The sequence below is a fragment of the Ochotona princeps genome, chromosome 5, assembly GCF_030435755.1.
Source record: "Ochotona princeps isolate mOchPri1 chromosome 5, mOchPri1.hap1, whole genome shotgun sequence".
Lineage (NCBI taxonomy): Eukaryota > Metazoa > Chordata > Mammalia > Lagomorpha > Ochotonidae > Ochotona > Ochotona princeps.
The window spans coordinates 12,546,454-12,560,193 of record NC_080836.1 but is presented as its reverse complement, the minus strand read 5'-3'; the positions used below and the strand labels follow the sequence as shown (position 1 = coordinate 12,560,193).

At 55.0% G+C, this 13,740-nt stretch overlaps 1 protein-coding gene across 2 annotated transcripts in view; it reads left to right on the top strand.

Moving 5' to 3' along the window:
* The first annotated feature begins 790 nt into the window (after positions 1 to 790).
* Positions 791 to 13,740, top strand: part of STEAP3 (STEAP3 metalloreductase) — a 31,833-nt gene continuing 18,883 nt past the window's right edge. The window contains exon 1 of one of the 2 annotated variants that reach the window (XM_004589344.2): positions 791 to 887. Coding sequence is in view for 1 of the 2 variants with exons in the window: in XM_058664401.1 (XP_058520384.1) it covers positions 6,658 to 6,682 (25 nt within the window). In the remaining variant the exon portion in view is untranslated. Of the gene's footprint in view, positions 888 to 6,487; positions 6,683 to 13,740 lie in introns of those variants that run through there. The other variant, XM_058664401.1, reaches the window with a different exon arrangement.

The window sequence follows — 13,740 nt, the reverse complement described above, 5'->3', positions numbered from 1 at the left end:
GCCCCCTGGGCCCCTCCCAAGCACCACTCCCTGCATTGTGCCTGGTGGGGTCTTGAGGCCTAGGCCCCCTGCCTGGTGGGAGGGGGAGGAGAGTGTTCTCTTGCACTTATCTGCACAACACAAGTTGGTTTCCTGGAACACACGATCCTGACTTCAGAAGACCCATCCGATAATCTTGGACTGGTGGAATGGGCCCCCCAGGAATACTCTAGAAGAATCCCAAGGATCAGGGCTCCCCCACCCTCGCCACCCCACCCTGCCACCTTCACCCGTCAGAGCCTCACCTGCAAAGGCAGAGGCCATCTCAGCAGCAGGTGCCACTCACAGAAGGACTGAACTGCACCAGGATCCCAAGGGCCTGCTGAATCCCAGACAGCGAAGGGAAGCACCCCACACTCAGGCCGGCGGCCTCCCCGCTACCCAAACGCCCCTGGCCTGTCATTCAACAGCTGTCAAATAAGTGGGCGTGATTTCGAGGTGTACCTTGGGTGAAGAGGGGAGAAGGAAAGACATTAAGGGGGTCTCCATCGCCTGTATGCTCTCTCGTTCTGCCTTTAGCTGTTGGTCCCAGAGATCTACTTCCTTTAGCCACGTGTACCCGATGAAGTGGCGCGCAATGCCGGGCCAGGAAAGGAGAGTGGTAGCCGGGGACGGCTACCCGGGACGCTGAGGCTGCCCGATTGTGGCCCTCCGGGACGTGGCCGAGCCGGATAAGCAAGAGGGCGGCGTGCTGGCAGGCGGCCACCACCAGGGCAGGTCCGGCCCTTGTGGGCGGGTGGGGCGCGGAGAAAGGAGAGGAGGAGCCAGGGGCCGAGCCGCCGCCTCTACCGTGGACCTGCACGCGTCTCCGCTGCTACTGCCGTGGCTCCAAGCGGCGGGCCGCAGAGGTGAGTGTCCTGCCCCTGTCACTGCGCCGGCCTCTGGAGACCCCAGCCCGGGAGCCCACCCACCTGCACCTTGCGCCATCCCCGCGCGTCTGCGCGAGACCCCCACCCCACCCGGGGACCGCGCCACGTGCGCCCGGCAGCGGACAAGCTGGCCCCATACCCTCTCAGCCCCTGCGCTTCCTTCTCTAGGGGCGGAAACCGCATATGCTGGGAGGGGTGGGGGAGTTGCGGGCGTCCCGAGAGCTGAAAGAACTGAGCTCCGGCAAGCGCCCTCAGGGGCGGCCCCTTGCCAGGGCACAGGTCCTCGGAACTACCCCGCGACGCGGGCCCGTCCGTCCCAAGGGAGGACCCTGCGGCCGTGGGCGGGACCTTCCTGGATCGTCGCAGCCCCGTAGGGGAAGCCCGATCTAGCAGAGGCTGGGCAGTGTGCGTGCAGAGTTCGCCTCTGCCCGCAGAGACCCCTTCCCGGCAAAGTTCCTCATCCTGTCCATTTCCCCGAAATTGGGGGGCGGGCTGCCCCGAGAGGCGTGATCGGGACTTTGATCGCCTTGGGCAAAGAGTCAGGCCCCAGAAATACACTCCTCATCCCTACCCCGCGCTACTATCGAGTCTAGCGTGGCCGCGATAAAATGCATAGCAAACCTATGTTAACGTTGAGGTGTGTGCCAGGTTCCTGGCTGAGTGCAAATGTCCCCGGTAATCTTCGCAACAGGAAGGCGCTGTGGCTATCTGTTGTTCCACATAGGGAGATGGAGCCGCACAGAGAGCAAGTTACAGAAGTGAGATTTGAACCCCAATGTGGCTGACTTGGCATCTCCTAGTGGAGAGATGGGCTTTGTCCTCAGGGAATCCTGGGGAACTCCCACAATACATACTGGGGACCAAACGGTCTCAGCTGGGTGTACCCCCCACCCCCAGTGACTTTCAAGGTTTACCTATGTCCCTACCCAGGGCTGACCCACTCAGCCAGGAGCACTTGCCAGGTCCAGACTGCGTTTTACACCTCTGTGTCCTCAGCTGAGGGGCTGGTGAGGAGCAGGTGCCTGAGAGATGTCTGATGGGTGAATGGTTGTGGAGAGGCAGGGGAGGAGGACCCAGCTTCCCTACCAGACTGAGTGGTGGAAGGTGCCTCCCACAGACAAACTGGGAAGACAGTTGGCCTGGAGTGATGCTGGGTTCAAGCCTGGCAGTGAGCTGTGGCTGGACCACCAGTACACCTGAGTGTTGCACAACCTGCCATCTACTCTCCAGCCCCTGGAGACGTCGAACGTGCAGACTTCCTCTCCTGCCAGTGCTTTCCTGTCCTTGCCAGTGACCTTCCCTGTCTTTCGACTTATCAGAAAGCAGAGTGCAAGGCGGGGCTTCAGGGAGTGAAAAAGCGAAAGTTGTTGGCCCCAATCTGAAGCTGCGCACCAGAGCCCTGGGCAGGGAGGCGGCGGGCCGACTATAGAGGAGAGAGCCTGACTTTGAGGCCGGGGGGACTTGACATGCCAGCTCTCAGAACCATGGCTGCTCATCTGCACATCCTTGCCAAGGCCTTGGAACCTGATACCCCCCTATAAAACAGGAAGGATATGTGCCAGTCTAGAGGTGGGGGTGGGGGCTAATTGTGTAAAGCGCTGAGCTGAGGGAGCACAGTCACCATCAGAGGCTTCCTCAGCTGGGACTTTCCAGCCTTGCCTCGTTGCTCCTCCAGTCTGAACCCCTCAGTTCCTCCAGAGAAAGCTACTGAGGCCCAGACAGTCTCCAAGGCCCCCATGTCTGCTGCAGAGCTGGCCTCACTTCCAAGTCCCAAGGTTTCCAGCTCCGTGTCTTGGCTGCATGCCTCTCGGCCTGGGAGCAGGCTCTGTGCACCTGCTTTGTCTCTCTATCCAGCCTGCACACGGACAACTCAGTGGGCTGGGGTGGTGCAGGGAAGCAGGCCATTCGGGGACATAGGCTCTCCCCAAGCCTGGATCCACCCCTTCCTGCCCTGCCCACCCGACCTGGCCAGGTCTCCCTGGGCTGGGCAGGTCCCAGCTGAGGAAGATGAACTTGCCATGACATGCTTCTTAGTATCTGGACAGGAAGGGGCCTCTGAATTTTATTTTACTTTTTTTATTTTAAGATTTTATTTTATCTAAGATTTTATTTCGTTCTATTGGAAAGGCAGATTTAGAGAGAGAAGGAAAGACAGAGAGAAAGATATTCTCTCTGCTAGTTCATTCCCCAAGTGGCCACAACAGCCAGAGCTGAGCTGATCTGAAGCCAGGTGCCAGGAGCTTCTTCCAGGTCTCCTATATACAGATGCAGGGTCCCAAGGCTTTGGGTCCAAAAGCAAGGAGCTGGAAAGGAAGTGGAGCAATCAGGATATGAACCAGTGGCCATATGGGATCTCGGCACTTGCAAGGGGAGGGTTTAATCCATCTGCCTGCCCATCAGCACAGCCTCCCATCTGTGCTCAGCTGCTTAGCCCCTTGCCCCTGGACCATGCACCTTCTACACAGGACAGGAGCACCTCTGTCCGTTGGAGACTCTGAAGAGCCATGCAGCTTTCTCAAGGACTTGTGCAATTCTAACCTCTACTTTCCACTCCAAACCTGATACTCCTAACCGCTGACTATACCCATGTCCAAATTTGGCCATATCTTTTGTTCATCCAACAAAAATTGACTGAGTCCCCCTCCTGGGAGAATGAGTGCCTCATGCCCGGTGTGGTGGCCTACCGGCTAAAGTCCTCATCTTGAATGCCCTGGAATCCCATATGCGTACCGGTTCTAGTCCTGGCAGCTCCACTTCCCATCCAGCTCCCTGCTTGTGGCCTGGGAAAGCAGTCGAGGACGGCCCAAAGCTTTGGGACCCTGCACCCATGTGGGAAACCTGGAGGAAGTTCCTGGCTCCTGGCTCTGGATCGGCACAGTACCGACTGTTGCGCTCACTTGGGAAGTGAATCATCGGACAGAAGATCTTCCTCTCTCTCTCCTCTTCTCTGTATATCTGATTTTGCAATAAAAATAAATAAATCTTAAAAAAAAAAGAATGAGTGCCTCACCCGTATCCTCTGAATATTTCCTTTAAATTTTTTTAAAGTATTTGAGAAGTAGAGTTACAGAGAGAGATCTTCTATCCACTGGTTACCTACCTAAATGGCTGCCACAGCCAGGACTAGGCCAGACTGCAGCCAACAGCTTCTTCCAGGTCTCCTATGAGGTGCAGGGGCCCAAGCACCTGGGCCAAATTTCCCTGCTTTTGCAGACACATTAGCAGGGAGCTGGATCAGAAGTGGAGCAGCTGGGACTCAAACCAGCACCCATAAGTAGTTGCCTGCTTAACCCATTGGGACCATGGTTGCAGTGGCTCCACCCGCTCACCCAGATGTCACTGAACACAAGTGAGGGAACAGTGTTAGTGAGAGCAAGGAAACACAGCTTAAATGAGCTGGGATTCAAATGCGCAAATGTGCCTCCTTCCCACCCCCAACACTGGAAGTATTTCTGGCTATGCTTTCTATCAGGGATCAGGGTTTGGGCATCTCTGATCAGGGGAGATCAGAGAGTGAGTGAATGAACCAGAAATTCCATGCAGATTCTCAGTCCTTGGGCAGAAGAAGGTTTTGCACCTCACTAGAAACATAGATTTGATTAGACCAAGGTTCACTGCTTGAGCAGGGTAAGTTCCCTGTGGCTGGAGAATTTCTCAATATACAGCGCTTGCCAGCCAGGCTGTCCTACTGCCTCACCAGCGCCACCTGCAGGACAGGTACAAAGTGGACTTGGCATGTTCTGCAATCAGGTAGCTGTCTCTGGCTTGTGGCCTGATGAGAGCCAGGTAGGAATTGAACAGGCAGCCCTGTTTTAAGCCTTCTTGAGCTATGACACGTAAGAGATGAAACTGGGCAGGGACAACCTCAGGGTGCTAAAGCCAAACACAGGCATAAATATAAAGGAGGCTGGACATTGGTGGATGGGCCTCCTCAGCCTTACAGGGTGGATGGAGCCTCTCAGTCTACCTGCAGACCACAGGGCTCCACAGGATGTGTGATGGCAGGACCAGGAGCTTGTGAGATGGCTGCCAGGCCACGGGGATGATGCATTTGTGACATTCCTAATTGGCTGGGATTTACATGCATGGGCCTTGGCAGTGGCCAGGCTGACACTCAACAGTCAAGTCATCCTGGCTGCACAGCCATGTGCCGGGGCCTACACAGGGTCACAGCAGGCTTATGAGCATATTGTGTTGGGGGGCTTTCCAGGTGACCAGCAAGGCCCGCACATGACCAATAACACGGCAGGGCCAGCCTGGGTATGACTGAGGGCTAGGGCAGTCTGTTTTCCTCCCATGACTATGTCTGCTGTGGGTATGCATGGAGAACAGAAGAGAGAGGAGCTTCCCAGGACCATGGGAGCCCCAGATACAGTGAGAACCTCTGGAGCAGGTGCTACCACCGACCGGGAGCCTTCCAGGACCTGCCCCATGCTGTATCAATAGGAGCAGAGCCCTGAGTGCCTCCCCCAGCCCTGCCCCACCCCTTTCCTTCCCACACACATACATCTGCTGAAGCGGGAATATTGGGAACCTGCACTGTAAGTTTCTAGTCCCTCTGGTGGCTTCTGGTATCTCTAACAATTGTCCCCAATCTCTGAGCCCCCTGGCACAACCAGTGTCTATGGCCAGACAGAACAGGTCAGAGTGCGGAATAGGTCCCCATCCTCAGCTGACATTGTGTGGTGACCAGTAGAGCAACCACAGCAGCAGAGAGAGAGACTTGGGATCCTGGGTGAGAAGTGCATCACAGCAAAGCTGGGAGCAGGTGCACACAAGGGCAATTCTCAGTCAGGTGCAAGTTTAGGGGTGCTCACCTTACTGTTGCACTCCCTCATCAGAACAGCCTACCTTCGATCCTGCTGCCGACATGGGGCTGAACCTAAATTGACCCCAGGTCTGTCAAAGGCTGTCCGCCAAGTGCATAGCTGCCACTGCTCTCAGAGCAGGGGTTAGGGGGAGTTGGCTGAAGCACCCCCAAGGGCTTGGGCTGTATCCTCAAGGCAGGGGATTTGGTCAAGGTCAAGAGCTAAGGCGGAAGCATTGGCCGCATGGGGAGGGCAGGACTTGGAGAAGGAGGAGTGGTGGACAATGGGTTTTGTGCACGCTGGCTACTTGGGCTGGCCACCAAGGAGATGCCTGTAGGAGGTAGTGCTTGGGTAAAAGGGGCCTTGGACACTGTGGAACAGCAAGTGGAGAGTGATGCCTTCATTGGCATGAAAAGCTGACAAAATCTTCACTAAGCCAGCAACAGCCAGGCTGCATGCAATCCATTACCCCCGTAGGCATTGATAAATGATCACTTTTCTGCAGTCTTCATGTTGGGTTTTGTATGCTGCAAAGTAAACGCCTCTTCCTCCCTCCCTCTCCTCCCTGTGCATGCGTGGGGCAGGGCGGGGGGGATGGTGGGACAGCCTGGATGCCATTGACTGAGTTTTATGCATCCTGGGCTCAGCTGGCTGTCCCCCTCAGTTCCTGTGGCTGAGGCCTTGGAGTCTGAGCCACTAATTATCACCAGTGAGGTTTCCTCCCCAAACAGGAAGTCTCCCGGCAGAGCTCTTCACTCTCAGTGCTCTCTCTGCCCGAGCATCAGTCACCACTCCCGGTCTCGTCCCTGTGGCCCGGAGCTGGAATTTGCAGGCTGCTGGGGGTGGGGAGGGAGTGCAACCCAGCTGTGCATGCAACTGGGAAGCCACAGGTCAGAACCAAAGTCAGGCTGGAGCCGGCTGGAGACCCTTTGAGCAGCCTGATGTCACACCTGCCTGTCGTTGGAGGTGAGTCTGGCTGGGCCCACCCAGGTCCAGGGTGGCATGAGGAATGGTGGGCCCCTGCCCTCAGCCCTGGCAGCCCCTAGCCTGCCCCAGGGTGTGCCCTTGCATGTCCAGGGGGTGGGAAGAGCTCAGCAACTGCCAGAGAACTTATCCACCTTGGAGTGAGGGGTAGCAGGAGCACAGGCTCGTGAGGCTCTGAAAGCTTGGGTATCAGTAGAGTCTTGGCTATTGGGAGCATTTGTAAAGTGAAGGGTTCAAAGATTGCTCAGAGTGGAACCTTCGGTTAGTGAGAGAAATCAGCCTTCTGGACCCTGGTGTGTCTGTCTTTCTTTTTTTTTTTCCCCCCCAAAGATATGCATATTGGCAATGCATTTCTGTAGATGGCAGGTCTCTCGGGGATTATAAATTTTACTTATTGGTAATCATTTTTGCATGGGCTTATCACAGAACTGCGGCTGCAAGTAATGGAACCGGATTTTTTTTTCTAGAATGACTTGAAAATTGCAGTGTTTGTAAAAAGCTCCATAAATTATTCATTCACTTGGAGTTTGCAAAGGGGTGGGGTGATCAACTTCTGTCTTCCCTAAGACCAAATTTCTGTGTATGTGTGTATGTGTGTGTCCATGTGCCTAAACCATCTTTTCTTTCTCCGCCTTCCCTTTAAAAATATAATGATTTTCTTTATACTGTCTAGATAAGGATTCCAGGCAATATTACCAGAAAAGTAACCGTAAATGATTCAAGTTCCATCAGAGAGGGAAATGCCCCCAAGAGGAAGCACAAATACACCAAATAAGATGCATGTGACTGTCACCCAGCTAGTAAATCCTGATCGAGACTGGTCTCCTCTGTCACGTCTCTCTGCAAGCCTACTCTAAAAGGCTGGGCAGAGGAACCTGGGACAGATAGAGCCCCCCAGACCCCTCAACGTGAGTGGACCCAGAAGAATCAAGGCCTGGGGAGTGTGCAGCCGGCATAGGGCATCTGGGCTGAAGGGCAGCGCAGATTTGTTACAACTGCCTTGGATGGGAAGACTGGAAAATGTGAGTGACCGCAGAGAGGAAGTGACTGGATGGCAGTGTCTGGTGCCACTCGGGTAACTGCTTGTTACTCACACCCATGGTGACCATAGGGGCAGCTGGAAAGTAGGAACTGGAGGCCACTAGGGCACCACGGAGGGGGTCAGGCAAGAGCCAGCTCTCGGGCTGAGAGGAAGTTGCATTGGCTGTCTGGCCCTCCGTCTTATCACTTGCGAAGTAGAAGTAGTGACAGCCTTCCACAGGGCACGGTGATCTCTCTGCATTTGTGGGCTGGGCTCAGGCCGTTGCTGCGTCCAGCACTGGAGCTTCACCTGCAGGGAACAGAACCGAGAGCTTGGCAGTGAGCTTGGAATGTGTCTGATAGTTGAACTTCTGGTCACCTGACTTAACTGTGCATGTGGTAGGAATGCATCCTTGGAATTTGGGACTTTGCTGTTTCCCTGGGCAGCCCTGAAGGTGGTTCAGTCACAAGAGGAAAGCAGCTGAGGCTCCGCGGTGCACTGGGTCGCCTGGCTAAGGCATGTGGTAGGAAAGGGGCATTCAGTGCATTTTCCACTCAAGGATGGAACCCAGGATACATCCCAGACGTATAGAGAAGGAAGAACTTTCTAGAAACTGTGGTTCATTTTCCCTGGCTGGGACATGCCGGGAAAACAAAGTGGAAAGAGCTGGGATGAAATCAACATTTGCATCTAGGATGGAGGGGAGAGGGGACTGACCATCCACGCCCCTGGGACGGCCACATCCTGCGTCTTGAGCTGCAGGGAACCCCTGGGATGGGCAGAGTCCTCACAAAATCTGCCCCAGGGAGGAGCTGAACCTTGCTGTTGGACTTTGACTCCTGTTTGTTAGAGAAAAGGGCGGGTAAGATTCAACGTATAGGCTGAGCGCAGGATCTCACAGGGTGGGCAGTGGTAAACTAGGCTAGAAGGACAGGCTGGAGAAACTGCACAGCTGCTCGTCGCCACAGCAGGCCCTGCCTGTCCCTCACAGCTCTGCCCACCCTCAGCCCCATAGCCGAATGTTCACTGTGCCCTGGCTCACATGCCCATGGCCCCGGAGTCGGTGACTCATTCCGTAGCAAGCCGCACCCCGACTCACCTCCCAACTGGCGTTTGATTTTTTTTTTCCATTTTGGCCAGAGCTGTAGGATTTTGTTTTCACATCTGTCCACAAGGTTCATCCAGACCCCCCTATGATGCTTGCCCAGTACCAGCAGCATCATCACAGGCCATGGCAGGGTTTAGGACCTCATAGCATCTCGACTTCCCCACCCCTGGGTGTAGGATCACCCCGGCAGGGGCCTGGCAGGAGTAGCCAAGACTCACTCACTCGCACTATCTCTTGTCCTCAATGGACCTGCAGGGTGCCAGGTCTCAGGCCAGGCGATGACACAAAGTTCTAAGTGGGCGCTCTCTGGTAGGGTGACAGGAAAGTGTGCCAGTGTGTGTGGCCTGAAGCAACATGGCGGAAGTGCACAGTGAATCCCATAGTGTGAAGTATCCCTTCTGTCTTAGGTACAGGAGAAAGGTGGGACCCACCCCAGCCCAGCTCCTGTGAAGGTTACAGCTGGCCCGCAGTGGGTGGCTGAGCACACTCCTTCCCATACAGAGAGCTTGGCCGACTTCAGTGTACCCTGGAGACCACAAAGCAGGGTTCCCCCCACCCCCAGATGCTTCCTGGAAAAGACTGGGCAAGCCAAGGCAGGGGGTGAGGTGGGGAGTGTGCTCAAGATCCAGGCACAACTTGAGGCAAGCCGAGCTCTTCTGGCAAAATTTCTGGAGCTGGCTCTGGCGATCTTGGCTGCTTCTCTCCTCCCTGAGGCCCAGCCAGCCCTGACTCTGCAAAGTCTGCCCCTTGGCAAGGGTAGGATGGGAGCAGCCACAGCCTGCGAGACCCACGGGCCCCAGGCCTCACAACTCCTAGCCTCCCTGGAAAGCAGGAAACTGCCCGACCCCAGACGCTGAGGCTGCAGAAGAAGCTGTCCCTGCAGCCTTAAAACCAGCAGGCAGGTGGGACTGAGCGAGCAGCACGTAAGGAGCTGGCTGTCCTCCTGCACCTGAGCTCCCTGGGCACTCACAGCCACCAGCCAGGCCCTCATGCCAGAACTTCTGGCCACCAGCATGGCTCTAGGCCCCTGCTCCATGCTAAGTGCATAGGAGCTTCCCAGGGCATAACTGTCCAAGAGGGGACTTCCTGGGACACACTTGGCTGCACTGACCGTTCAGTATAACTGCCCCGTCTATGCACTGTACTACTCCAGACGGTACCCTGCATGCGGATCCTAACGTCCCTGGCGGGTCCTGGGGTATCAGTGTCCCCATACTCTGTGTGGAGCCCCAAGCCTTGATGCTAACCCCTGGGTCTTTTCCTTTCCTCTTGTCAGTCAGCTCTGATCACTATCCTGCTAGTGTGTAGGGGTGAGGGAGGGCAGGGGGCAGGGAGGTGAGAATGAACTGTCCCAAGAAGCAATTCTTCCAAGCCAGGCTGTCCAGTGGTGGGAGGGAAAGAGCCGAGAGAGGAAACCACTACTGGGAACCCCCGATCAGCCAGCCAGGACGGACACTCTTCCTTCCACTGTGGGAGCTTCATGGGCACCCCCAAGCCTGAAGCTGCGTGTGGTCAGGGCACTGGCACTTTAACCACCTTTTCATCAGAAAGATACCCTGTTCTGGACAGCTGAGGGGTGTGCAGGGATTGGGTGCAGGCAGCTGATTCCAAAGACAGAGCAAACAAGGGAGAGCCGGTGCCTTGTGGGGGAGGTATGGCAGGAGAAGGGAGAGCTGGGAGAGGAGTCAGCAAGGGACTCCAGCATGCAGGTGGTTCGTTCACTCACACACCCTAAGCTTCATCCCTTGGGATGCCATCTACTGCAGTGGTTTTCAAGGCATCATTCCTGGACCCACAGTATCAAAAAGAGAATTCTGAGCCTGAGGCACCTAAGAGAATGTTGGTGGAATCTAAGGGACACTGATGGGTGCTAGGCACCATGTTAAGTGATGCTTCTAATGTGGCTTGCACTCGGTTCCACCTACAAGGAGTTGGAGTCCAGGAAGGAGAGAGACAGGGGTACAAAGACAGTTGCCTGTGGCATGGAAACCAGACAGGGGCCTCTCTGTGCCCCTGTCCCCGCTCCACTGCCTCCTCCGGGCCCCAGTCAGCAGCACCTGATTCTTTCCACTGTCAGGAGGCATGTGACCACACAGGACATTATCTCAGAGCAGCATTCTTAGAACATTTTCAAGTAAGTTTTTTTTTTTTCCAGTTGGCAGACAGCACACTATTGATTCAGGCACATCTATTTCTGCTTTATGCAGACAAGAGGATTTGGGAGGAAAAAAAATCTTCGAAAGGCAGGGAACAAAATGGAAAATGAGTGAATTTAAGAGGCCTGGAGAGAGGTATTTACTGATTTCACAGAATACATCCGTCAGACCATGAAAATAAGTGAGTGACGTCACCTGCCTGGCAGACAACGGCACCAACCCAGAAAGGTACTGGTGTCTGGCCCACGCCATGCCTGGTTGAGGAGTGGTCAGGCCATATTCCTAAACTCCAGGGAGTTTAGCCAAAGACCCTGGATCGTGCATTGAGCTATGTTCTAAAGGCTACACTGCAGGGAACAGCCTGGCCGAGGGCCAAGGATTAATCTGATCCTGTGCCTAATTAAAGGAGGGAGAAGCCAGGAGGCTGGAAAGGAACTAATCCTAGCTAATCCCATACTTTGCAAATGGGCAGACTTCTGGCTACCCAACTTTATAGAGACTCGTGAACATGTGGGGGAGCAGCCGATGACGCCCCCTGCTTCCCCACCCATTGGTACACACCTGTCCCTTTTTACCGACCATCCGAGGGCTGGTGGGTGGGCCTCAGACCTCAGACCACAGCACCTGGCATGTCCCTGTGCAGCTGTCTGCTGGCATGGCGGGAGTCCAGAGGCATGGCTATGGGAGCCAACACTCAGTGTCTCTTGAGGTCAACAAAACTGCTCACCCCCAGGTACTGTCTCCTATACAGCAAAGGCAGGTTCTGGCCTGTGGCTTAGACAGTGCAGGAGACAGTGAAGTGACCCAGTGAGGCCACACGTAGCAGCGAACTGTTAGACCCACCAACACATGTTTGAGGATCCATGCATCGAGTTCACGAAATGTTCTCCAGCTCTCACTTGTAGTTCATTCACACGCCTATCAGGCTGCATGGCATCTCCATTTCTATTTAAAACAGCTTTTCAAAATAGCCATTAGGTCTCCAGGACCCATGTGTGACACTTTCACGCCATACAATGCATGCATCTAAAGTGTACACTCCAGTGGGTTTCAGTCTGCCCACAGCTGTGTAACCATCACTACCGTGGTCAATTCCATTTTTATGACATTTTTTTTAAAAGAGATTTGTTTATTTGAAGGCAAAGTTAAAAAGAGAGAGAGTTCTCCTTCTCTGATTCACTCCCCAAATGCCCACAACAGCCAGAGCTGGACTAGGTCCAAGCCAGGAGCCAGGAACTCCATGGGAGTCAGATACTCAAAGGTTTGGACTGTCTTCCATTGCTCTTCCAGGCGCATTCACAGGGAGCTAAATCAGAAACAGAGCAACCAGGACTTGAACTAGTGCTCTGATACCAGGTACCGGGTGGAATCACAGACAATTGCTTCACCCTCTGAGCCACAGCACTGGCCCTGCCCTTTTACTGCTCAATTTCAAGACTATGATAGCCATTCTAATGGATAAGCCATGGCAACTAATTGTGGGTTTCATTTGTGTTTGCCTGAGGGCTCATGAAGTTTGAGTGTCTTTTCACCTGCTTCTCAGCCATTCCATTCCCCTGTCTACCTTGGAAGAACCTCTTCTCAAACCTTTTGCCCATTTCCACATAGGTTCTCTTTTTAATGTTGAGTTGCTAGAGTCCTTTATATACATAGCAATGCATCGCTGCTAGCCAGGTTTGCAAGATCTCTCTCCCCTTCGGCAGCTGTCTACATTTTCTAGATTTCTGGCATAGCAGGGTCTGGGGGTGAGGGTTGGGGGACTTTAACAGACTGATAGCTCTGAGGCAACAAGGTAAGGGAGGGAGGGAAGGAAGAAGGAAGGGAAGGAAGAAAAAAGAGAGGTGGAGGGGCAGAGACAGCTAAAGAGATGAAGCTTGATGGGCTTGGGGTGACCCTAGCTTCGGTATGGGGAGCTGTCCGGTTTGTCTTAAAGCGAGTGCTGCCTGTTGCCCCTGTAGGATAAAGCACGGCACCTCCATGTCTGAAGACATGTGATCCAGCCACAAGGAAAAGCAGTGGGGGCCCACCCACATCGTGCCTGTTTGCAGAGCAGACCCTCCCAAGCCACAAACACAGCCTGGGTTTGGCCCCGCTAGGAACTGGGAGGGAACTGTGAGCTTGGACACACCCCAGCCCACATGCCCTTTTGTCCACTACTGCAGGAGGTGAACAAGACTCCGTGCGTGCCTGTCTGCCTGGCTGTGCCTGCCTGCGTGGCTGCCATCTGATCCCTTGCTGTTCCTTCGCCAGCAGCTATAAATAGAAGCCCTGGGGCAGGCAGGGTCCCTGGAGGTCCAGGCAGGACTGGACAAGCCCTCCCCCTCAGGCCATGGGAACAGTGCTGGATCTGGGGGGGTGGGCCAGGACTAGCACCCCCTGTCTTGTTCCTACCTCTACCTCAGTCCATCAGCAAGGCCTTGAGCTAGACACTGGATAGCAGAAGACATTCCCATAGGCCCTGCCCAGGCAGTACTTGGAGGTCACCGCGTACACCCACAGGCACCTGCGCCTGCCAGACCTGTGAGAGCCAACTCCAGGCTCACACACATGCTGGTCCTGCCAGTGCCCCTTAGGGAAGTCTGATGGCTGTCTCCAGATGAGTGAACCCTGGCACAGAGGAGCCAAGCAACCTGCCCAAAGCCACCCAGCCCCTTAACCAGCTGCTTCCCTACCCATTCTGGGCCAGTAGGTGCAGCGCCTCGCCATGGAGGAACACCCCAGGGAGCTTCGGTCCCAGGGGCAAGGACAGGATCAG